The sequence below is a fragment of the Muntiacus reevesi genome, chromosome 18 (genome assembly GCF_963930625.1).
Source record: "Muntiacus reevesi chromosome 18, mMunRee1.1, whole genome shotgun sequence".
In the NCBI taxonomy this organism is placed as follows: domain Eukaryota; kingdom Metazoa; phylum Chordata; class Mammalia; order Artiodactyla; family Cervidae; genus Muntiacus; species Muntiacus reevesi.
In genome coordinates this window covers 14,801,985-14,824,868 of record NC_089266.1, presented here as the reverse complement: position 1 = coordinate 14,824,868, position 22,884 = coordinate 14,801,985, and the positions used below count along the sequence as shown (strand labels likewise).

Here is a 22,884-nt window from a genome sequence, read left to right as displayed (position 1 = left end):
GGGCGGGGAGGTGGGGGTGTGTCGGAAGGCGCGGCGGCGGCCGGGTTTTATAACCCGCAGGGCGGGCGCTGCGCGGGAGAAGGGGCTGCGCTGCGCACCGCACCATGGGGGCCGCGTCGGGTCGCCGGCGGCTGCCGCTGCTGCTGCCGTTGCTGCTGCTGCTGCCGCCGCCGCCGCCCGTGGTCCTGGCGCTGGACCCGGCGTTGCAGCCGGGGAACTTTACCGCCGACGAGGCCGGGGCGCAGATCTTCGCAGCCAGCTTCAACTCGAGCGCCGAGCAGGTGCTGTTCCAGAGCACGGCCGCCAGCTGGGCGCACGACACCAACATCACGGAGGAGAACGCGCGGCGCCAGGTGGGCGCGCGGGCCCGGGGCGGGGGCGGGGGCGGGGCCCGGGCGGCCAATCACAGCCCGGCAACCGGGCGCTGGGGGGCGGAGAGTCCCCGCCCCGCGCGCGCGCCCCCGGCCCGGGAGCCGCTGGGTCCAGGCGGGGCCCGCCTGCCTCCTCTCCAGCCACCCCCTCTCCCAATCCCAAAGCGGTCCCAGCAGACAGGCAGTCGGTTCCCTGGCCCGGTGCTGGGCCCATGGTCCTGCCCAAAAAGGAACCGAATGGATGAGGCCGGCCACTCTGACCCCGAGTCCTCCCAGGCGGCGGCGCCGGGGGTGACGCCGGGCTGGATCCGCGGCGGTCTCCGCTGAGGGTACCCGCTCTGCTCTGGGTTCTCCCCCGCCCTCTGGCCGCACCACCTTCCCCTCGCTCCCTGTGCCTGTCACCGCTCATCGCTGTCTGATCACCCTCTCCTCTCCCTGCCTCTCTTATGGCGCGTTTCTGCTCCACCGCCTCCCTGAGGTAGACCCCCCCCCCCCGCCCCGCCCCAGGTCTTCACCCCCAGGGCCCAGTTGAAGGGAGCACTGCTCCAGAAGTCCCGGTCTCCAGAAGTCCTTGACCTTCCTCCCCTGCCCCAGCGCCATGCCTCCCCTGTTTACCCTCTCGTGCCCTCCTGGTGCCCACAGGAGGAAGCAGCCTTGCTCAGCCAGGAGTTTTCAGAGGCCTGGGGCCAGAAGGCCAAGGATCTGTTCGACCCGATCTGGCAGAACTTTACCGACCCCACACTGCTGCGCATCATCGGGGCCGTGCGCACCCTGGGCCCCGCCAACCTGGACCTAGAGAAGCGGCAGAAGGTGGGCCTGAGGGGTGGAGGCAGATTCGCCCGGGTACCCTCCCAGTGCCCACGGTGGTGGTGAGAGGTGGGGGTGTCTGGCCAGGAGGGACCACAGGACCTCTACTGGCCCTGACTGCAGGGGAAGCCCCTGTGAGCAGAGTGGATTCCTGAAGTACTGATTTCCCTGGAGATGAGGTGAGAGACGTTACTTTATATTAATGCAAGTGTCATGGAGTAGAAAGCAAAATTCAAGTAGACAGTGAAAGATGAAACAGGGGTTTTCAAAGTTTCTCCATAGGTGGTTTGGTTTAAGGACTTCCTCCGAAAGGTGGAGAGGATATCAAGGTCAGGGAATGAGAGGGATTTGGTCTCAGTCAGGTGGTGGCCGAGCTCAGAATTGAACCCTGCTCCCTAGTTCTCAGGACGCCAGTTTCCCATCTCCACAGGCGCGCTCCAGTGGTAGCGAAACCCGTCCATTCACGTTCAGATATGCTCCAAGTGCCACAAGGCGGCCTTGTCCAAGCCACATACCCCTCTCGGGGCATCTACCCTGTTCCTCCCAGCAAAAAGAGGAGGGGGCGGCCAGATTACCTCCGAGGGCCGTTCATCACTAACATTTTCTCAACTCTTAACTCCCCAGTACAACGCTCTGCTAAGCAACATGAGCAGGATTTACTCCACGGCCAAGGTCTGCTTCCCCAACAAGACTGCCCCCTGCTGGTCCCTGGACCCAGGTAACAGGCCTGAGTCTCCTGTCTTCCGGGGCTTCCTGCCCTTCCCCGCCACCCCGCGGCCCCCAGGAGGATGGCACGTCTCTGCAGAGAGGCGGGGTAAACCCAAAGGCCTGAACCTCTGATTAGGACCAGAGTGCCTGATGCCCCCACACCCTGCTCCTCCAGGCCGACTGACTTCTGGAATCTCCAGCCTCCAGCCCTGACCCCACCCTCACCCTCACACCTACTTTTCCTCTCCCATTACAACTGGCCTTCATTGTCACCAACTAGTTTTCCCTTAATGGGCCCTCTCATCCCCGCCAAGAGCCCTCCACAGGCCTTAGACTGCCCCCCCCCCCCGCCATGGCTTTCCTTACAAACCTCCTCCTATATTGCTGACTTCGAGGCAGCAGTCTCTGAACTCACCCTGCCCGCCTGTGTCTCAGAGCTCACCAACGTCCTGGCTTCCTCACGAAGCTACGCCCTGCTGCTGTATGCCTGGGAGGGCTGGCACAATGCCGCGGGCATCCCACTGAAGCCCCTATACCAGGACTTCACTGCCCTCAGCAACGAGGCCTACAAGCAGGATGGTGAGCACACCCACCCGGCCTCTGTGTGGTGCTACCCTCCCGTCTTCTGTCTCCACTGGGCCCGAAACACACAGGGCGGCCGTTACGATGCCTCCCTACACTGGTGCAAGGCCACACAGATGGTGGGTGGCCACGCTGGGCTTTAGCCCCGTCAGCCCCATGCTGCCCCTCCTGGCACTCCTCCCAGCTGTAGGGCTCACATGTGTCAGGATCTGTTTAGCTGGAGTTGGAGCAACCGTAGTTAGAAAACTGACAGCAGTAACACCCAAGCTTTCCCTTGCAGTGAGCAGGCAGATACACTGGCCCTGAGCCAGGAGAATGGCCAGGTGATAGCTGGGGGGAGGTGCCAGAGCCTGGGGCCTGAACTGCACCCCCAATGCCACCCCCCCCAGGCTTCTCGGACACAGGGGCCTACTGGCGCTCCTGGTACGACTCTCCCACCTTCACGGAGGATCTGGAGCGCCTCTACCAGCAGCTGGAGCCCCTCTACCTGAACCTCCATGCCTACGTCCGGCGCGCGCTACACCGCCAATATGGGGACAGATACATCAACCTCAGGGGACCCATCCCCGCTCACCTGCTGGGTAAGGGCCTGGCCTCACCTCCACACTTGGCCAGGGTCAGCCTCATCACGTTTCACCTTTCAGAGTATTGCATTGCTCATTTGCCCGCACGTGAACCCATACAGTCGGTGATCCTTCTCATGATCACTCCTGTTCAGATGGGGGCTTAGGGCGCACGAGGGATGTGGCACAGGGCAGAGAGCCAGTAAAATGCAGAGCCAGGAGCCACCCTGAAGGCTCTAGCTCCAGTGGAGGAGGAGAAAGAACCCCACTTTATGTCCCAGAAAGCCGGCCCCGTGGGCCCGTGTCAAGGTTGGGGGAGGGCAGGGACCTGGCGCTGTCAGAAAGGACCCCAGCCGCATCACCTGGGCACCTTGGCCTCTGCCAGCCCCAGGGAACGCCGAGCACCCGGGAGTGTGGGTGGGACTGCTGTGTGAGCCAGTCAGGCGGGCTGTGGCCCCGCAGCGCCCCAGGTCCAGACAGCAGGGGTACTGTTCAGTAACGCCTGCGGAAGCAGGCGCTGGCTGGGCTGGGCGCCAAGCTGTCGGCCCCCCTCCTCTGTCTAGGGAACATGTGGGCCCAGAGCTGGGAGAATGTCTACGACATGGTGGTCCCCTTCCCCGACAAGCCCAATCTTGATGTCACCAGCACCATGGTGCAGAAGGTAAGCTCCGAGTCAGGCCCGGGCGGGGGCCACGAGAGGGAGGCAGACATGAGCGGAGGAGCCGCAGCCTGGAGTGTGTGTCCCCGCCGTGCGCTGGGGCCTGTGTGCTCGCTGAGGTGCCAGTTCTTCCCTCAGGACCCCGCCGGGAGGGGAGGGGGGCAGTGAGCAGCAGGCCACTTTTGTTTATCCAGTAGCCAGTAGGGTCCCAGCCTCTGGGAAGGGAGGCTGCGGAGCGGAGGCGCTCTTTGTGAGCAGGGAACTGACCTGAGTGGGGGACCCCAGACGTGCCCCCGGGGCAGCCGGGGTGGGCTTCAGCAGCTGGCCCCTGACCCGAGTGTGCCCCTCCCCACCCCTCCACCCCCAGGGCTGGAACGCCACACACATGTTCCGGGTGGCAGAGGAGTTCTTCACCTCCCTGGGGCTCTTGCCCATGCCACCCGAGTTCTGGGCAGAATCCATGCTGGAGAAGCCAAGCGACGGGCGGGAGGTGGTGTGCCACGCGTCCGCCTGGGACTTCTACAACAGGAAGGACTTCAGGTCTCGATGCTGGAGGCGGCTTGCAAGGCTCCCAAAGGCCGGGCAACCGGGCCACAGGGAAGCCAGCTCCCAGGCCCACCTCTATCACAGCTCCGAGACTGGCCGGGAGGCTGGGTCTCTTCCAGGGCTGCCAGTAGGCTGCTTTCACTAGGCAACTCTGACAGGCAGCCAGCCTTGTACCTTGGAATGGAGGGGAAAGGCTGGGTGTGGGCTGGGGCAGGGTGAAGGTCTGCCTGTTCGCACCAGTTCCTTGGAAGCCCGGGACAGTGCCCGCCTGGCTTCTTTCCCTCTGGCACCAGCCTCCCCATGTGTTCTCTGGTCCCTGTCCTGCGCATCCTTTGCCCTCACACACGCCCTCTCCCTGCCCCAGGATCAAGCAGTGCACGCGGGTCACTATGGACCAACTGTCCACAGTGCACCATGAGATGGGCCACGTGCAGTACTACCTACAGTACAAAGACCAGCATGTCTCCCTGCGCCGAGGCGCCAACCCCGGCTTCCACGAGGCCATTGGGGATGTGCTGGCCCTCTCCGTCTCCACTCCTGCCCACCTGCACAAGATCGGCCTGCTGGACCAGGTCACTAACGACACAGGTATGCGGGGGTGGAGAGGACCCAGCCCAGCCCACCCAGACCCCACTGGGTCCCCCAGCAGGACCCCACTGGTCGCTGCTCCCATCTGCCCTTCTCGTTTCTGCCTCCCTGCCCCACATTAAGCAGGTCTGGGGATCCACCCAGGCCTCAAGCTCCCGAGTGCTTGGGACTCCCAAGCTTGGGACTCAATCGTGGGACTTCCCTGAGTCCCAGCTCCACGACCCAAGCATCCTCTTCCAAGCAGGACTCCATGGTCCCAAAGGCTGGCAGTCCTTTCTCTGCATCTGCCCACCCTGCCGGCCTCTCCCCCAGGCCCCCCTGTCCCAACTGGATTCCCCTTCTCCCTCTGACCTCTCTCTTATCTCATCTCCCAACAGAGAGTGACATCAACTACTTGTTAAAGATGGCACTGGAAAAAATTGCCTTTCTGCCCTTTGGCTACTTGGTGGACCAGTGGCGTTGGGGGGTCTTTAGTGGGCGAACCCCCCCTTCCCTCTACAACTATGACTGGTGGTATCTTCGGTGAGCAAAGAGGGATGGAGAGGGGCCTCATCCCAGGGGCCCTCACCACCTTCCCGGATACCCTGCCCGCTGCCTCCCTCCTCTATAGGAACACCTCCCCCTCCTCCTCACGGCATTCTTTCCTGCCTAAAACTGTCGGACAGGTGGTCGTCCCCAGTTCTCCAGGATGGGGAGGGACGGCCAGTGGGAATGCCTGCTTGGCAGCCTTTTCTGCAAAGGGAAAGTTAGCCTGTGTACAACCCTCAGGTCCTAAGACAACTTAACCACATCCTCTTCCAGAACCAAGTATCAGGGGATCTGTCCTCCGGTTGTCCGAAACGAAACCCACTTTGATGCTGGAGCCAAGTTTCACGTCCCAAATGTGACCCCATATATCAGGTATTGCCGCCAGTTCTGGCACACCTTACTTTCTTCCCCCTGCGTTGGGCCCCCACATCCCAGGCTTGTCCCGATACTCCCCTGGACCCCCCACAACCTGGAATTCGAGTGGGCCTCTCTCCTGAGCCAAGCTTGGTTCTCAGTTCTCCCCAAAGGCAGCCCATGATCCAGCCTCTGCCCTGTGGAAGCTAGCTGGGCCCCAGGCAGGGGGCCTCTGCCATCCCCCTCATGCCCACCCTGTGCCTGCAGGTACTTCGTGAGCTTTGTCCTGCAGTTCCAGTTCCACGAAGCGCTGTGCAAGGAAGCAGGCCACCAAGGCCCCCTGCACCAGTGTGACATCTACCAGTCCACCCAGGCGGGGGCCAAGCTCCGGTGTGTGAGGGCTTTGGGGGGCAGGGGAGAGCTCGGTGAAGGGTGTATTGGGTGGGAGCACCACCACCACCCCAGTGGAGGGAGCCCTTCTCCACTCCCACTCCTTTTCTCTCTCTCATCAACTGCTTGTTGAGTGGGCTTTCTGACTGGCATGCATGATAAGTCACTTCAGTCTTATCCAACTCTTTGCAACCCCATGGCCTGTAGCCCGCCAGGCTCCTCTGCCCAAGGGATTCTCCAGGCAAAAATACTGGAGTAGGTTGCCATGCCCTCCTCCAGGGGATCTTCCCCACCCAGGGATTGAATCTACATCTCTTACATCCCCTGCAGGGGCAGACAGGTTCTTTACCACTAGCACCACCTGGGAAGCCCCTCTGGCTGGCCTGGGGCAAGACAAATGTCCCCCTTTCACAGAGCTCCTAGGCCCTGAGACTTAACACTGCCATTCTTGCCACCCAGTGGGGAGGGAAGTGGCCAGAGGTGGAGCAGGTGGGCCAGGGCAGCAGCCACGGATCCTGGCCTGAGAGCCCTGTGCCCATGGCACCTGCTTTGCCCGGCAGGGCGCTGCTGCAGGCAGGCTCCTCACGGCCCTGGCAGGAGGTGCTAAAGGACATGGTCGGCTCAGACAACCTGGACGCTAGGCCGCTGCTCAGCTACTTCCAGCCGGTCACACAGTGGCTCGAGGAGCAGAACCAGCAGAACGGCGAGGTCCTGGGCTGGCCGGAGTATCAGTGGCGCCCGCCGATGCCCGACAATTACCCAGAGGGCATCGGTAAAGCCTGGGGCAGGGTGCTGCGGATTCTCAGTTCTGGGATCGGGACCCAGGCCCCCAGGTCACCGTTCCCGATCAGCTTGCCCAGCCAGGCCCTGGCGCCCTGCCTGGAGGGTCAGACAGCCCCCTGAGCACTCGGCAGGGCCCTGGGGTAGAGTGGGCACATCTTTCCAGCCTCCTGGGGAGGGCGTGCCCAGATCTGAGGCCCAGGCTGGGGGGCTGGCTGGCGGGCACACTGCTCTATGAGGTCACACTGCAGGCTCCGCTCTTATTGGTCGGGGGCGGGGGCTGCAGGGCTCTGCTCTGCTGCGGCCATGGGCCATGGTTGGGCTGCTCCAGGACTGCCTCGCCTCCTCCTCCTCCTCCTGCTCTGCTGTGGGCGCCCCCTGCTGGTCCCCGGTGAGGGGACCACCGGCCAGGGGACCACCAGCCAGGGGACCACCAGCCAGGTGACAGTCAACCAGGAAACAACCAGCCAGGCAACAAGCAGCAGTCAGACAACCATCCGCCACTCAACCACCCACCCCTCAACAACCAGCAGTCCGAAGAAAGCCCAGAGCCCAAGTGGGATTGGCTGGGGGGCGGGGCGGGGCGGCCCGGGCCGTGGTGGGAGGGCGAGGGGAGGCCTGTCTGTGTCCCTCTGCTCCATCCCGCAGACCTAGTGTCCGACGAGGCCGAGGCCCGCAAGTTTGTGGAGGAATATGACCGGAGATCCCAGGTGGTGTGGAACGAGTATGCCGAGGCCAACTGGAACTACAGCACCAACATCAGCGCGGACAACAGCAAGTTGCTGGTAGGGGCCCCTCCTCCCACCGGGCCCATCCTCTGAAACCCAAGGCGATGCAGGCCACCAGCCCATCCCCAGCATCACCCCAGTGGGGACGTGCTGTCAGAATTTGAGAAAAACCCCTGTGGCATATTGAAAAGTGTCCGATTTCAGGTTTGGGTGGGCACACGCCCAGTGCCTAAACAGGTTGTCTTTCGTTAACAATCTGTTGTTGGTAATGGAATGATTTGTGTAGAAGTAAGTGATGCCAAAGTCAGTTTTTAAAAAGACTGAAGGCTCCTGTGTGCCACCCATAGCGAGAGCTACATCTGCCCCCCGACCTCGACCCCCTCTGCGTCTGTGTGGCCGAGCAGAGATCATAACCACGGTGAGCCACAGAGAACTAACGTTTCATGAAGACCCATGTGCACTGGCCACTGTTCCTTGGCACTCGACACCTGTTGCCTCGTGTATTCCTCAACAGTCTTGCAAAGCCAGTGACCTTATTCCCGTTTTACAGCTGGGACCCTGAGGCTCAGAGGCCACAGAGAGAATGTCAAGCTGCCTCTGTCCCAATAGCATTCAGGATACGGGGTGGGCTTTCCTTCTCTGCCTCTGCCATGCGATGTCTTGCTGGCTGAGGGCACGTGTGCTGCACACAGGACGTCACAGACAGTCCGGGCTGCAGGTCTTTATGGGCAAAGGCAGCAACTTGATAAAGCCGCCCCCCGACACCCAGCCTCTTCGACTCCCGCACGATGGCTCCTCCTAGGAGTCCTTTCCAGAGCTCCTCCTGGGCCTCATGATACGGCTCCCCCTGTGCCTGCAGATGGAGAAGAACTTACAGATGGCAAACCACACCGTCAAGTACGGCACCTGGGCCAGGAAGTTCGACGTGACCAACTTCCAGAACGCCACCATGAAGCGGATAATAAAGAAGATTCAGGATCTAGAGCGGGCGGCACTGCCCGTCAAGGAGCTGGAAGAGGTGGGAACTTGGAGGGCAGGGTGGGGAGAGGGGGTGGGGGACCCCAGACCAGGAGAGGGTCCCAGCTTGAGGGGCGGCATGTGGCCTTCATGCTGCTTCCCCCGCCTCAAGTTGTCAAGTCCTGACTTCCGCCACTTCTGTGCATACCCCCAGACTCGCTGAGAAGGGAGGGCTTTGGGAGCCCCCTCCCCAGCCCATAGCCCAGCAACCCCCCACCCCCACCTCCCGCCCTGCACAATGAACAGGAGGCCGGGTCTGTAGCTCACTGCCCCTCTGCTTCCCCTGCAGTACAACCAGATCCTGCTGGACATGGAGACCGCTTACAGCGTGGCCTCCGTGTGCCACAAAAACGGTACCTGCCTGCGACTCGAGCCTGGTGAGCACAGTGGGCTGTGAGCGGGAGGCCCGGGGAGGCTGGGGTGCTGGCCGCGAAAGGGCGGCATTCAGTTCTGACTCGGGGGTCCAGCATACCCAGCAAACGCGCTTCCTTCTTTTCCACCCATGGGGCTTCTCTGCCACTGCTTAGAACCAGCCCGGCTTCATCTCTGCACTGGTCCCCCAGCCGGCCCGGGGCCCGCCCCCCGCTCCACCCTGTGCTCCGCCCTTCAGAGCAGGTGTATCTCAAATATTTCTCTCAGGGGTTTGGACTCCCCTCTAGGCACCTACTCCCCTCACCCTCTTCCCTGGCCCCCACCCCACCCAAAAAGTGAAGCCTCAGCCTGCAGAAGCCGTTCCCACCTCATTCCCTCCAAGGCCGGCAGGAATGGACCAGCTCTGGCGAGTCCTCTTCCTCTCACAGGAGACGGGCCGGTCCTTCTTTACCTTCCCCCTTCTGAAGGAGCTCAGCCCCGACACCCCAGTACCTGCACACAGAGACATCCCCGGCCCCCTCTGACTGACCGCGCCCCCATTCCCAGGGTCAGGGAACCAGAGACATAAACATTTTTCCTGAGGAATCTCCACCCAGAAACAGTCTCTTCCTGGCCCTCTGCCCAACTCCCACTTTAGAACAATCACAAATAGAAAGGGAAATGGAAAATAAACAGGAGAGAGAAGCAGTTTTCCTAGGACACGGTTTGGCCTGGGGGTTGTGTATGTGGGTAGGCACGCAAGTGGGGGTGGATATACATGTGCGTGTGTTTGCTTACGGACAAGAGTGTTAGAGGGAATGTGGCCTCCACCCCCCATCACTCAGCCCCTTGATTTGGGGCTGGGCTGTCGGATTGCTGCCGGTAGTAACAATAAGAGCATCCCCCAAAACAGAACACTCACATCAGCAGAGGACAGATGAAAAATTCTCAAAATGTGTTTTCTCCCAAACAAAGTTACCTTGAATGTACTTCCTCTGTGTAAAGTGGACAGCGCGTAGCACGTCTCAGAACAGAGCGCGGGTCAGCGAGGGGTGGATCACTGCAGGCCTCCGTCTCAGGCCAGGTCAGGCAGGAAGCGGGGCCCCCTTCACACCTGACCCACGTGCTCACGGCCTCCTCATCCCAGCTCTGCGAAGGCCATGTCAGCCCCATGTAACCCATGACCCAGGAGGCCACGCATCCAGGCATGGCTTTGACAGGACACGGATCCCAGGTGGTGCTTGAGTGGCTGTCTGTACTTGGCCCGCACAGCGGTTATTCAGGTGATTCAGTTACAATGTGTGAGGGGCACCCTGGGCTTGCGAGGACACAGAGATGAAGGAGGACCAGTCCCTGCTCAGGGTCGTCCTGCCCCCAGGCCGGCATTATCCCCATCTCACAGACAGAGAGAGGTCAGGAGGAAACCGACCAAGAACCCCCATCTTTTGGCCTGCAGGCTATTTCTCCCATGGAGGGGTTGGTAGGGGACAAATGGGGAGCAGCAGCTCCGGGGCCTGGGCCCTGGGTTTGTGCCCCAGCTTGGCCACTTCCTGGCTAGGAGACGCAGCCATGTCACCAACGGTTTGTGTGGAAAGAGGGTCAAGGGCACCCCTCATGGGGCTGTGGCAGCCCTGTAGTTGCCTGAGGTCACGTCCGGGCAGCGCCGAGCCTGGGCCTAGTACCTGTAAGCCCCACAGAAAGGGCACCAGCCTGTCTCCAGTTTTCCCCAACCTGTGCTGCCCCTTCCCGTCTTCTCCCAGCTCTGGTGGAAGTGGGAGGTGAGCCAGGAGCTGGGGGCTCAAGCCATCCCACCCCTCCTGCCCAGATCTGACCAAGCTGATGGCCACATCCCGGAATTATCAGGACCTGGCCTGGGCATGGAAGAGCTGGCGTGACAATGTGGGGCGGTCCATCCTTCCCTTCTTCCCCAAATACGTGGAGCTCACCAACAAGGCCGCCAGGCTCAATGGTGAGTACTCCCTGCAGGGTCAGCAGGGCCCTCAGAGGGGTCCTCTGAGACCCGAGAGGTGAGGGGGGTAGTCTTTGAAGGAGGGAGTGCTGCAGGGATGGTCAGGTGTTCAGAGAGCCTGGCTGCACCCCACCCCCACCCCCGCAGGCTACCAGGATGGCGGGGACTCCTGGAGGTCCATGTACGAGATGCCCTTCCTAGAGGAGGAGCTGGAGCAGCTGTTCCAGGAGCTGCAGCCGCTCTACCTGAACCTGCACGCCTACGTGCGCCGGGCCCTGCACCACCACTATGGGTCTGAGGTCATCAACCTGGAGGGCCCCATCCCAGCCCACCTGCTCGGTGAGCGCCAGCGAGGCGGGAGGCGGTCCGAGGGCAGAGGGCGGGCTGGGGAAGGTCTGCAGGGGACACTGGAGCCCGGGGCAGGGGAATGTTGCCAGGGCTGGAGTGGGGTGCGGGTTGGGGGCGGGAAGAAGAGCCCCTACTTGGACTTGGTGCCACGTTTGCTATGGATCCACATGGCCCCGGTCACCAGGGATGGGGTAGTGCGCAGAGTTCACAGGCCTGTCCTGGGGAGACCGCCTCCCAGGTCACAGCACCAGGCAGCATGAGGGTGGGGAGGGGGCTGGGAGTGGGAGCTGAGAAGGCCTCCCCAGGAGGGGGCTGTGAACAAAGCCTTGAAGGGCGAGAGGTTCTGACCGCTGGAGAAAGGGGTCATGTCAGGAGAGAGAAGGGTAGACATGATGTTCAGGCAAAGGAACTGGGAGGGTGTTGCTGTTGTCCACTCAGTTGTGTCGGACTCTTTGAGACTCCATGGACTACAGCACGCCAGGTTTCCCTGCCCTTTACTATCTCCCAGAGTTTGCGCGAACTCATGTCCATTAAGTTGATGATCCAACCATCCCACCCTCTGTCTTCCCTTTCTCTACCCTCCTGCAATCCTTCCCAGCATCAGGGTCTTTTTCAATGAGTTGGCTCTTCTCATCAGGTGGCCAAAGTATTGGAGCTTCAGCTTCAGCATCAGTCCTTCCAATGAATATTCAGGGTTGATTTCTTTTAGGATTGACTGGTTTGATCTCCTTGCAATCCAAGGGACTCTCAAGACTCTTCTCCAGCAACACAATTTGAAAGCATCCCTTCTTCGGCTCTCAGCCTACTTTTATGGTCCAGCTCTCACATCCATACATGAATACTGGAAATACCATAGCTTTGACTGTATGGACCTTTGCCAGCAAAGTGATATTTCTGCTTTTTAATATGGTTTATTCTTTTTAAAACTAGGTTTGTCATAGTTTTTCTTCCAAGGAGCAAGTGGCTTTTAATTTCATGGCTGCAGTCGCTGTCCACAGTGATTTTGGAGCCCAAGAAAATGAAGTCTGTCACTGTTTCCATTGTTTATCTATTTGTCATGAAGTGATGGGACCAGATGCCATTGTCTTAGTTTTTTGGATGTTGAGTTTTAAGCCTGCTTTTTTACCCTCCTCTTTCACCATCATCAAGAGGCTCTTTAGTTCCTTTTCATTTTCTGCCATAAGGGTGGTATCATCTGCATATCTGATATTATTGACATTTCTCCTGGCAGTCTTGATTCCAGCTTGTGCTTCATCCAGCCCGGCATTCTGCATGATGTACTCTGCATAGAAGTTAAATAATCAGGGTGATAATATGCAGCCTTGATGTACTCCTTTCTCAATTTGGAACCAATTTGTTTTTTCATGTCCAATTCTAACCATTGTTTCTTTACCTGCATACAGGTTTCTCAGGAGGCAGGTAAGGTGGTCTGGTTTTCCCATCTCTTTAAGAATTTTCCAGTTTGTTGTGATCCACATAGTCAAAGACTTTAGAGTAGTCAGTGAAGCAGAAGTAGATGCTCTTCCGGAATTCTCCTGCTTTTTCTATGATCCAATGGATGTTGGCAGTTTGATCTCTGGTTCCTCTGCCTTTTCTAAATCCAGCTTGTACATCTGGAAGTTCTCGGTTCACTTACTGTTGAAGTTTAGTGTGAAGGATTTTGAGTGTTACCTTGCTAGTATGTGAAGTGTCCCCTCACTGGGGACCCTCATTCTCCAGGGGTTGTAAACTCAGATGCCCTGAGTGCATGAAGTGGGCAGTTGGAGACAACAGGGGGTGGCAGGGACTGGGCAAGCAGAGGCCACTGGGTTCCTGTATCTGTTGGACCATCGGGCCCTGTTCCTGGGGGGCTCCTCACTGTGAACAGGGAGACTAGATGGGGCCACACACTGTTTACAGATCATGAGGGTGACCCCCTTCCAGCTTTTGGTCTAGTTCTTTGCAGCTCAAGAGACCAGCCACCCTTGGTCCCTCTGTGGTGAGACCAGAGAATGCCAGCTCATTGGCCGAGAAATACAGACCCCAGGAAGGAAAGCAGGTGCCTGTTGGCCTGGGAGCTGGGCTCAGAGCAGAACTTGCACCCCCATCCCATTCTGTCTTCTCACTCACTCTGACCCTCACTGACTTGCACCCATAGGCTCCACTTGACGTCAGCTCAAACTTAGTCTCCTCTGGCCATGAAGGTGTTAGTTGCTCAGTTGTGTCTGACTCTTGCAACCCCATGGATGGTAGCCCACCAGGCTGCTCTGTCCATGGGATTTCCCAGGCAAGAATACTAGAGTGGGTTGCCATTCCTTTTTCCAGGGGATCTTCCCAACCCAGGGATGGAACCCGGGTCTCCAGCATTGCAGACAGATTCTTTACCATCTGAGCCACTTGGGAAAGCTTCTTTACTCTCATCTTGCCCTAAATGCCGAGGCATCAACCTCTCCTAAAGGAGGGCAGTTGGGTGATCCTTTTTTTTTTTTTTTGGTTTTGTGCTGGGTCTTTGCTGTGACACAGGCTTCTCTAGTTGGGGCTCACAGGCCCTAGAACATTCAGGCTCATTAGCTGTGTGCAGGCTTAGTTGCCCCATGGTATGTGGGATCTTAGTTCCTTGACCAGGGATCGAACCCACATCCCCTGCATTGGAAGGCAGATTCTCAACCACTGGACCGCCAGGGAAGTCCCAGGAGGGTGGTTCTTGCCAGCTGACTGCGTAAACTGACCTCAGGTGACGTGGACAGGACACAGAAGTGGCTGGTCAGGTTATGATCAGCAGGACTGGGATCTGGTCCCTCACGCTGTGCGATGGTGCCGAGCCTAAAACACAACACTGTCTCCCCTCTCTCTGCATCTCATCCTCTACCTGCCTCCAGGGAACATGTGGGCACAGAGCTGGTCCAACATCTATGACTTGGTGGCACCCTTCCCTTCAGCCCCCAAGATGGATGCCACGGAGGCCATGATAAAGCAGGTCCGCACTGGCTCCCTCCTCGCACCCCTGCTCCTTCAGGGCGGCCCCAGGGTGTGGGGCGGGGAGCCCTGCCCCAGAGGGAGAGGGCCCCCTAATTCAGGAGCTGCTTCCAGCTTGGCCCTCCCCCAGGGCCCTCCCACGGTGCACACAGTCCGTCCCCACCGTCCCCAGCTTCAGCAGAGCTCCGTCTGTTTGCAGGGCTGGACACCCCTAAGGATGTTTAAGGAAGCAGACAATTTCTTCACCTCTCTGGGGCTGCTGCCCATGCCCCCCGAGTTCTGGAACAAGTCGATGCTGGAGAAGCCGACCGATGGGCGGGAAGTGGTGTGCCACGCCTCCGCCTGGGACTTCTTCAACGGCAAGGACTTTAGGTGCGTCCGGGGTGCAGGTCCTGAGCCCAGAGGCCAAGGAGACAAGTCCAAGTCCGACCTGGGGGCGGAGGGTTTGGAGAGGTGGACCTGGCCTCAGTGTGGCCACCAGCTTGTGGCAGGGGAACCCCATCCACCACGCAAGGGTCTCCTTGAGCGCTGACCAGCTGCATCAGCTCAGGGTTCCAGCTCACAGACCTGGGGGTGAGCCTTGTGTGAGCCGCCAGCCAGCCTCCCTCTCGGGCAGGCCCTGTGCACAGCGGACCCTCTCCCTCCTGCCTGTGCCTTGAAACGGGGAGACACACGGGGGTGTGGGGGCTTCACATCACACAGATCTACTCACCTCTGACAGGGCTCAGGAGCTGTCTTCATTGGTGGACAGTATTTCAGTTACTGCTGTGTATCACACCAGCCCAAAACCCAGGGCTGTAAAACCACCATTTGACGCTCATGATTTTTTAATTATTATTTTGAATGTATTTATGGCCATGCTGGGTCTTTGTGGCTGTGCAAGGGCGTTCTCTCGTTGAGGCAGGCAGGGGCTCCTCTCCAGCGGCAACGTGTGGACCTCTCACTGTAGTGGCTTCCCTTGTTGCGGCTCACAGGCTCGAGAGTGTGGACTCAGTAGTTGTGGCTCATCAGTTTAGTTGCCCTGTGGCATGTGAAACCTTCCCAGCCCAGGGGTCAAACCTGTGTCCCCTGCATTGGCAGGCTCGTTCTTAACCACTGGACCACCAGGGAAGTCTGCTCGTGATTCTATGGGCCAGGGATTCAGGCAATGCACAGTGGAAATGGCTCGTCCTGCCTTGCAGTGGTGGAGACCTCTGCTGGGGCAGCTCTGATGGCTGCAGACCGCTGGCATGGCTCAGCGGGGTTTCGGTCTGGGGCTGTTCTCCTGGCTGTCGGCTGCCTTCCTCAGTTTTTCTGCGTGGCACGTGCGGGCGCAGGGACACTCACATGGGCTCCTGCATTCACATGCTGGGTGCCCAGGCTGGCGTGGCTGAAGCAGCTAGAGTCTGACCGGACGTCTCTCTCTAGGAGAGCTTGGACAGCCTCATGGGGTGGCAGCCTTAAGTAGTCAGATTTCTTACGCGGTGGCTGGCATCTGCAGAGCAAAGGCAAAATCAGCCAGATCTCTTAAAGACTAAGTTATTCCAGAACTGGGACAGGTCACTCCTGCCACATTTGATAGGCTAAAGCAAGTCACAAGGTTCAACCAGTCACAACTCAGGTTCAAAAGAAGATAAAGAAGTTTCCACCTCTTGGGAGAAGTGGCAGAGGTGGTGAAGTATCTCTGATGAGAAGAGTGGACTCAGAGGTCCTGGAACAAAGCAGGCAGGCTCACTGGCTCACCTGGCCTTGGGCTCTTCTTTCAGAGTCATGGAGACCAGAGCTTCAGGGCTGGGTGCAGACAGATAATCTCAGGGGTGAGGGCTCCTTGGGGAACCTCGCTTGTATAGGGAGTCCTAACAGAAGGTGGGCAGACCCCAACTGCATTGTCACTGGGGCAGCTCTTTCCCCTAGCCATAGAATGACAGAAAAGGGTCCACTGAGCTTAAAAGCTCTGGTTAGATCCAAGAGTGAATTTCCTTGGCTCACAAAAGATGGAAAGGGACGTGGAGCCCCTGCTCAGACAGCTTGGCAGATGTCCCGTCATTCCTGGCCCTGAGAAATCCTGGGATGATCTGCCTGCTGGCATTGGGCACGTGGGATGCAGAAGAGCCTGGACACTGTTGTTTCCATCAGGAAACCTGAGACTAGGGAGAGACAGAACGTGAGAAGAGGAACCACAGGACCAACATCCTAGAAAGTCACTGACCGTGACTGAGGGTCCCCATGCCTCCAGAGCACACACCTCGCACAGTTAGAAAGCCACACACAGAGCAGTGCAGGCTCGAGGTGTGGAGCTGGAGGCAGGGGAATGGCCTGGAGGACTGTGCTTTTCCCAGATTGCCTCCATTGCTCCTTCTGGTTTTCCTCCCCGTGATGCTGTGTTCCTTGCATGTGGCGGTCCTGGGGGTCTGCTCTGCAAACAGGGTTGGCAGGTGCCTTTGCCCCGGGGCTCCTTACTGTCTCTCTCCCACCCCCATGTTCCAGGATCAAGCAGTGCACCTCGGTGAACATGGAGGACCTGGTGGTGGCCCACCACGAAATGGGCCACATTCAGTACTTCATGCAGTACAAGGACTTGCCCGTGACCTTCCGGGAGGGAGCCAACCCTGGCTTTCACGAGGCTATTGGGGACGTGCTGGCCCTCTCTGTGTCTACCCCCACGCACCTGCACAAGATCAACCTGCTGAGCAGCGGGGACGGCGGCTACGGTAAGCGAGGAACGGGGGGATTCTGGCGGCCAGAGGGGCTGAGAAGGGGCAGCGAGCTTGGGAGGCAGAAAGGAGGCTCCATGGGCCACAGGCAGCACCAGGACAGAACATGGGGAGCCAGGGGACAGCCAGCAGGGAGAGCAGGAGGGAAAACCCATCCCAAGAGGCGGGTCACAGGACCCAAGGAAAAGCAGGTCACCCTGTCCACTCCACCCACCGCACACCCGCTCAGCCCGCTGCTCGGACATGGCGGGAGGCAGGCCTGGATCTGACATTGGACTCCCTTCTCTTGACAGAGGAGGACATCAACTTTCTGATGAAGATGGCACTCGACAAGATCGCCTTCATCCCCTTCAGCTTCCTCGTCGACCAGTGGCGCTGGAGGGTGTTCGATGGAAGTGTCACCAGGGAGAACTACAACCAGGAGTGGTGGAGCCTCAGGTTCTAGAGCCCTTCTGTGGGGTGTGGGCCGGGGTCTCCATGGGGTGTGTGCCGGCGCCTGTGTCTGTGTGTACCTGGTGTGTCTGTGTGGTATGTAAGTGTGTGTCTGTGTGTGTCCCTGCATCTGTGTGTACCTGGTCTGTCTGTGTGTATGGTATCTAGGTGTGTGTGCCTGCGTCTGTGTACCTGGTGTGTCTGTGTGGTATGTAAGTGTGTGTGTGTGTCCTTGCATCTGTGTGTACCTGATTTGTTTGCGTGTATGGTATCTAGGTGTGTGTGTGTGTGCCTGCGTCTGTGTGTACCTGTATGTCTGTGTGGTATGTAAGTGTATGTCTGTGTGTCCTTGCATCTGTGTGTACCTGGTCTGTCTGTGTGTATGCTATATAGGTGTGTGTGTGTGTGCCTGCATCTGTGTGTACCTGGTGTGTCTGCCTGTATAGTGTCTAGCTGTGTGTGTGTGTGCGTGCCTGCGTCTGTGTGTACCTGGTGTGTCTGCCTGTATAGTATCTAGCTGTGTGTGTGTGTGTGCCTGCATCTCTGTATACCTGGTGTGTCTGCCTGTATGGTGTCTAGTGGTGTGTGTGTGTGTGTGTGTGTGTGCCTCTGTCTGTATGTACCTGGTGTGTCTGTGTGTACCTGGTGTGTCTGCTTGTATGGTGTCTAGTGGTGTATGTGTATGTGTGTATGTGTGTGCCTCTGTCTGTGTGTACCTGGTGTGTCTGTGTGGTATGTAATTGTGTGTCTGTGTGTCCCCCTGCATCTGTGTGTACCTGATTTGTGTGTATGATATCTAGGTGTGTGTGTGTGTGCCTGTGTCTGTGTGTACCTGGTGTGTCTGCCTGTATGGTGTCTAGTAGGGTGTGTGTGTGTGTGTGTGTGCCTCTGTCTATATGTACCTGGTGTGTGTGTACCTGGTGTGTCTGCCTGTATGGTGTCTAGTGGTGTGTGTGTGTGTGTGTGCGCCTCTGTCTGTATGTACCTGGTGTGTGTGTACCTGGTGTGTCTGCCTGTATGGTGTCTAGTGGTGTGTGTGTGTGTGTGCGCCCCTGTCTGTATGTACCTGATGTGTCTGTGTGGTATGTAAGTGTGTGTCTGTGTGTGTCCTTGCATCTGTGTGTACCTGATCTGTGTGTATGATATCTAAGTGTGGGTGTGTGTCCCTGCATCTGTGTGTACCTGGTCTGTCTGTGTGTATGGTATCTAGGTGTGTGTGTGTGTGTGCCTGAGTCTGTGTGTACCTGGTGTGTCTGCCTGTATGGTGTCTAGTGGTGTGTGTGTGTGTGTGTGTGTGTGTGTGCCTCTGTCTGTATGTACCTGGTGTGTCTGTGTGGTAAGTATGTGTCTGTGTGTGTCCTTGCATCTGTGTGTACCTGATCTGTGTGTATGATATCTAGGTGTGTGTGTGTGTCCCTGCATCTGTGTGTACCTGGTCTGTCTGTGTGTATGGTATCTAGGTGTGTGTGTGTGTGTGCCTGCGTCTGTGTGTACCTGGTGTGTCTGCCTGTATAGTGTCTAGTGGTGTGTGTGTGTATGTGTGTGCCTCTGTCTGTATGTACCTGGTGTGTGTGTACCTGGTGTGTCTGCCTGTATGGTGTCTAGTGGTGTGTGTGTGTGTGTGTGCGCGCCCCTGTCTGTATGTACCTGGTGTGTCTGTGTGGTATGTAAGTGTGTGTCTGTGTGTGTCCTTGCATCTGTGTGTACCTGATCTGTGTGTATGATATCTAGGTGTGTGTGTGTGTCCCTGCATCTGTGTGTACCTGGTCTGTCTGTGTGTATGGTATCTAGGTGTGTGTGTGTGCCTGCGTCAGTGTGTACCTGGTGTGTCTGCCTGTATAGTGTCTAGTGGTGTGTGTGTGTGTGTGTGCGCGCCTGCCTGTGTGCACCTGGGGTGTCTGTATATACGGTATATACTGGTGTGTGTGTGTGTGTGAGCGATGGGGTACCCGGGGGCAGTGACCCACAAAGGCACAGCTACATCTTGCAGGAGTTGTCAGCACCCAGGGCAGGCCCAGGGCAGGCACCATATTGCCTTGATTCTCCCCAAACAGTGAAAGTGTTAGTCACTCAATCATGTCTGACTCTCTATGACCCAATGGACTGTAGCCCGCTAGGCTCCCCTGTCCATGGGATTTTCCAGGCAAAAATACTGGAGTGGGTTGACATTCCTTTCTCAAGGATATCTTCCCAACCCAGGGGTCAAACCCAGGCCTCCTGCATTTTTGATGGATTCTTTACCGTTTGAGCCACCAGGAAGTGCTGATTGTCCCCAAATGCTCCCTCTAATGTGTCTTCCTCCTCCACAGGCTGAAGTACCAGGGTGTCTGTCCCCCACTGGCCAGATCTCAAGATGACTTTGACCCAGGGGCCAAGTTCCACATTCCTGCAAGTGTGCCTTATGTCAGGTAACAGGAAGGGGAGGAGGGCGTCAGGAGGGGCAGTGCCCCCGCGTGGTGTTCAGACACCTTTGCTACCCCTTCCAAGAGCTACCTGCTCCAGGAGCTACCATCAGGGCGACCTGGGGACCCGTGCATGGCGCACTGTGTCTGGGCCACTCACCTGTAACCAAGACTGAGGTTGTTTCACTCTTGTGATACCATGAGAGCCCCCGCCCTCCAGACAGTTGAAAACAGAAACTTCACTATAACCGACTAATGGTTACAAGACCTTGGTTAGTTAACATGAACCATGACTCACGGCCAGACCATGCCCTGAGCACTATTTGCTCATTTTTACAGCATTCTGTTCCCTTATATGTATTGAACATATTTCCTGTGACATAATTTGAGTTGCACTTGGGATACCTTCTACCCACTAGAGCTAGGATTAGAGGCCCAGCTGAATGGAAGACCGTATTGTTAGGGGTACAGGGTCACAGCCTTGGGATTAGACAGTACAGGTTCAAATCTCATCTCCATGACTGTTCCCTTGAGTAAATCCCTCTGTCGCTGCAAGCAACAGCTTCCCCACCTGTGGAATCCTGTTGCAAGAGTTCACGTCTTAGCATAGTCTTAATTCAGAACACGCTTGGGAACTGGTGGCCATAACCTACCATCATTAAATCACTGTCTTAAATGGAATGCAGAAACACAGCAGCGCCATCAGTCATGCAACCACCGCATGCATGCGCCCTCTCCCTCTGGGTGCTGCAGGGGAGCACTGACTGAGGGCTGGGAATGGTGATTAGAGGAGCTGGAGCCCTCCCGCGAGGCAGGGATATCTGGGGCAGAGGGCCCCTGTGCTCCCTGGAAGGCCAGTGAAGGAGGGCTTATGCCAACCATGCCCAGCCTTCCACCCCAGCACCTTGGCGCAGTGTCAGCAGTCAGAACCTAATAAATAAGCATGAGGTGGGTGAGCTCTGTGCCCGAGTCTAGGAAGGAAGAGAAAGTCTACCCAGAGGCTCCAGGGAGCAGCGGGGGGAGCAGGGAGCCACGGAGAGTCAAGGGCACCTCCACACAGGCCTGACCAGCCCGTGCGCCAGGGTGACCTGCGGAGAGACCCTCCGCCCGCCTTCCCAACAGGTTTCTGAGCTCCCGAGCTGGCACTCACTTTCACACAGAAGCCGGCCCACGTGACAGCTAGCTTCTGGGCTTAGCACAGATAATTCTCCAGGAGGGAGCGGGCAAAGGGATCGCCCTCCAGATTCTGACCAGCAGCCTTGGCAAAGCTCATACAGGAAAGGCCAGGAAAGACAGTGCACGTGACCTGTGCCCAGCCTTCCCGCCTGCACTGCTGGTTCAGGGCATTCAAAACCTCCCCACATTCAGAGAGGCTGCTCCTCCTTGACCGGCAGACTTCTGCAGGGAATTCCCACTGCTCTGGGATAAAGGAGGTCATTTGGGCTGGCTTCCCTGCCCGGTCAGAGGCATGACCCTGTAGGCAACACTTCAGGGACCGAGACATCGTTTCTGTGTCCAGAGCAGCCCGCCACATCTCTGATGGTCTCTGCCCCACCCCGCCTCGCCCATGAGCATCCCGCACTCTGAGCGGCTCTCGCAAGGTGCTCCATGCGGAGGCAGCCCTGTGGTGGTAGGCGGGGAAGGAGGCCTGGACGACTCTGCAGGCCAGGACGGGCTCACCCTGACGTCATGGCAGGCAGCGGGAGGCAGGGTGGCTGGGGTCGGTGGCACTGCCCCCAACCCCTGCCCCAGGCCTCGCCTGCCCTCCTGCAGGTACTTCGTCAGCTTCATCATCCAGTTCCAGTTCCACCAGGCGCTGTGTCAGGCGGCAGGCCACCAGGGCCCCCTGCACAAGTGTGACATCTACCAGTCCAAGGAGGCCGGGAAGCTCCTGGCGTGAGTCTCCTCTGGCCTTGCTCTGACCCCTGTCCTCCCCATGATGACCTGCTTCCCAGTGGAGCTCTTCCCGGAACACCTACCATGCCCTTGGCCCGGGTCACCCCTTCCCCAGAGCCCCAGACCTGCCCAGGCCTCTCAGTCCCCGGGGGAGCGGAGGCTGGGAGGTGGGGTAGAGAGAGCCGTTGTGAGACTGGGATGGGGGCAGGGAGCCTCCCCGCCTGTCCCTCTGACTCGGTTCCCCTCCTGGGGCTCCCCCAGGGATGCCATGAAGCTGGGCTTCAGTCAGCCGTGGCCCGAAGCCATGCGGCGGATCACGGGCCAGTCCAACATGTCGGCTGCCGCCATGATGACCTACTTCAAGCCGCTGCTGGACTGGCTCGTGACGGAGAACGGGCGGCACGGGGAGAAGCTGGGCTGGCCTCAGTACAACTGGACGCCAAACTCGGGTACCGCCACCCACCCCCCCGGGCCCCAGGGCAGCCCCGGGGCTCGCTCAGGGCTGGGGCCCTCCCACGCTAAGGCATGCTGGAGTCCGGCCTCCGCGCTCAGGGCTGGGGAGCCCGCGGCGTGCCCGGCCCCGCCCAGCGCCCGCTCTCCTTCCTCCCCGCCCAGCTCGCCTGGAAAGCTCCTTCGCGGGCCCCGGCCGCGTCAACTTCCTGGGCCTGAACCTGGAGGAGCAGCAGGCCCGCGTGGGCCAGTGGGTGCTGCTCTTCCTGGGCGTCGCCCTGCTGGTGGCCACGCTGGGCCTCACCCAGCGGCTCTTCAGCATCCGCCACCACAGCTTCCGCCGGCCCCACCGCGGGCCCCAGTTCGGCTCCGAGGTGGAGCTGAGGCACTCCTGAGAGGAGACCCGCGAGGGGCCCTGCGCTGCTCCCACCGCTCACCCCAGCCGCCCCCTCCTCCTCCTCCTGCCCCCTCCCCTCGCCAGTCCTCCGGACCTCGGGCCACCATGGCCCCTGCCGCCTGGTCCCCAGAGACCCAGAGGCCCCCTCACGTGGAACCCTCTCCCCGTCTCCCTGTGGATACAATTAAAGGTCCTGCCTTCCCATCTGCGTCTGTGTCCCTCACGGGGAAGCCAAGGACAAGGACGGGGAGGCTCCCTCGCTTCCTGCCAATCAAGGGGGGTCACTTCTCGGGGGTCTTCATCTTTTTCCAAGAAGAGGCTGGAAAACGCCCCCGAGCTCTGGGCCCAGCACCGCCCAGCGCCCAGGCCAG

General features: G+C 58.9%; 1 protein-coding gene across 3 annotated transcripts; it reads left to right on the top strand.

The window, feature by feature from the left end:
* On the top strand, positions 1-22,711 carry LOC136148910 (angiotensin-converting enzyme). Of its 3 annotated transcripts, XM_065908553.1 has the most exons (25): positions 1-353; positions 1,014-1,181; positions 1,803-1,896; positions 2,322-2,465; positions 2,858-3,049; positions 3,595-3,692; positions 4,057-4,229; positions 4,600-4,823; positions 5,201-5,345; positions 5,625-5,723; positions 5,973-6,095; positions 6,656-6,867; positions 7,524-7,660; positions 8,463-8,621; positions 8,910-8,997; positions 10,797-10,940; positions 11,088-11,279; positions 14,147-14,244; positions 14,443-14,615; positions 16,710-16,933; positions 17,230-17,374; positions 19,678-19,776; positions 21,544-21,666; positions 21,928-22,115; positions 22,282-22,711. In XM_065908553.1, the coding sequence occupies exons 1-25, from the start codon at positions 105-107 to the stop codon at positions 22,509-22,511; spliced, it is 3,921 nt and encodes a 1,306-aa protein (XP_065764625.1). In that variant the 5' UTR covers positions 1-104; the 3' UTR covers positions 22,512-22,711. The 3 variants fall into 3 exon arrangements, with proteins under 3 accessions (XP_065764625.1, XP_065764626.1, XP_065764627.1); XM_065908554.1 differs by lacking the exons at positions 1-353; positions 1,014-1,181; positions 1,803-1,896; positions 4,057-4,229 and having other exon boundaries at positions 2,326-2,465; XM_065908555.1 differs by lacking the exons at positions 1-353; positions 1,014-1,181; positions 1,803-1,896; ... (7 more) ...; positions 5,973-6,095; positions 6,656-6,867 and adding an exon at positions 6,927-7,431.
* Positions 22,712-22,884: the final 173 nt, after the last annotated feature.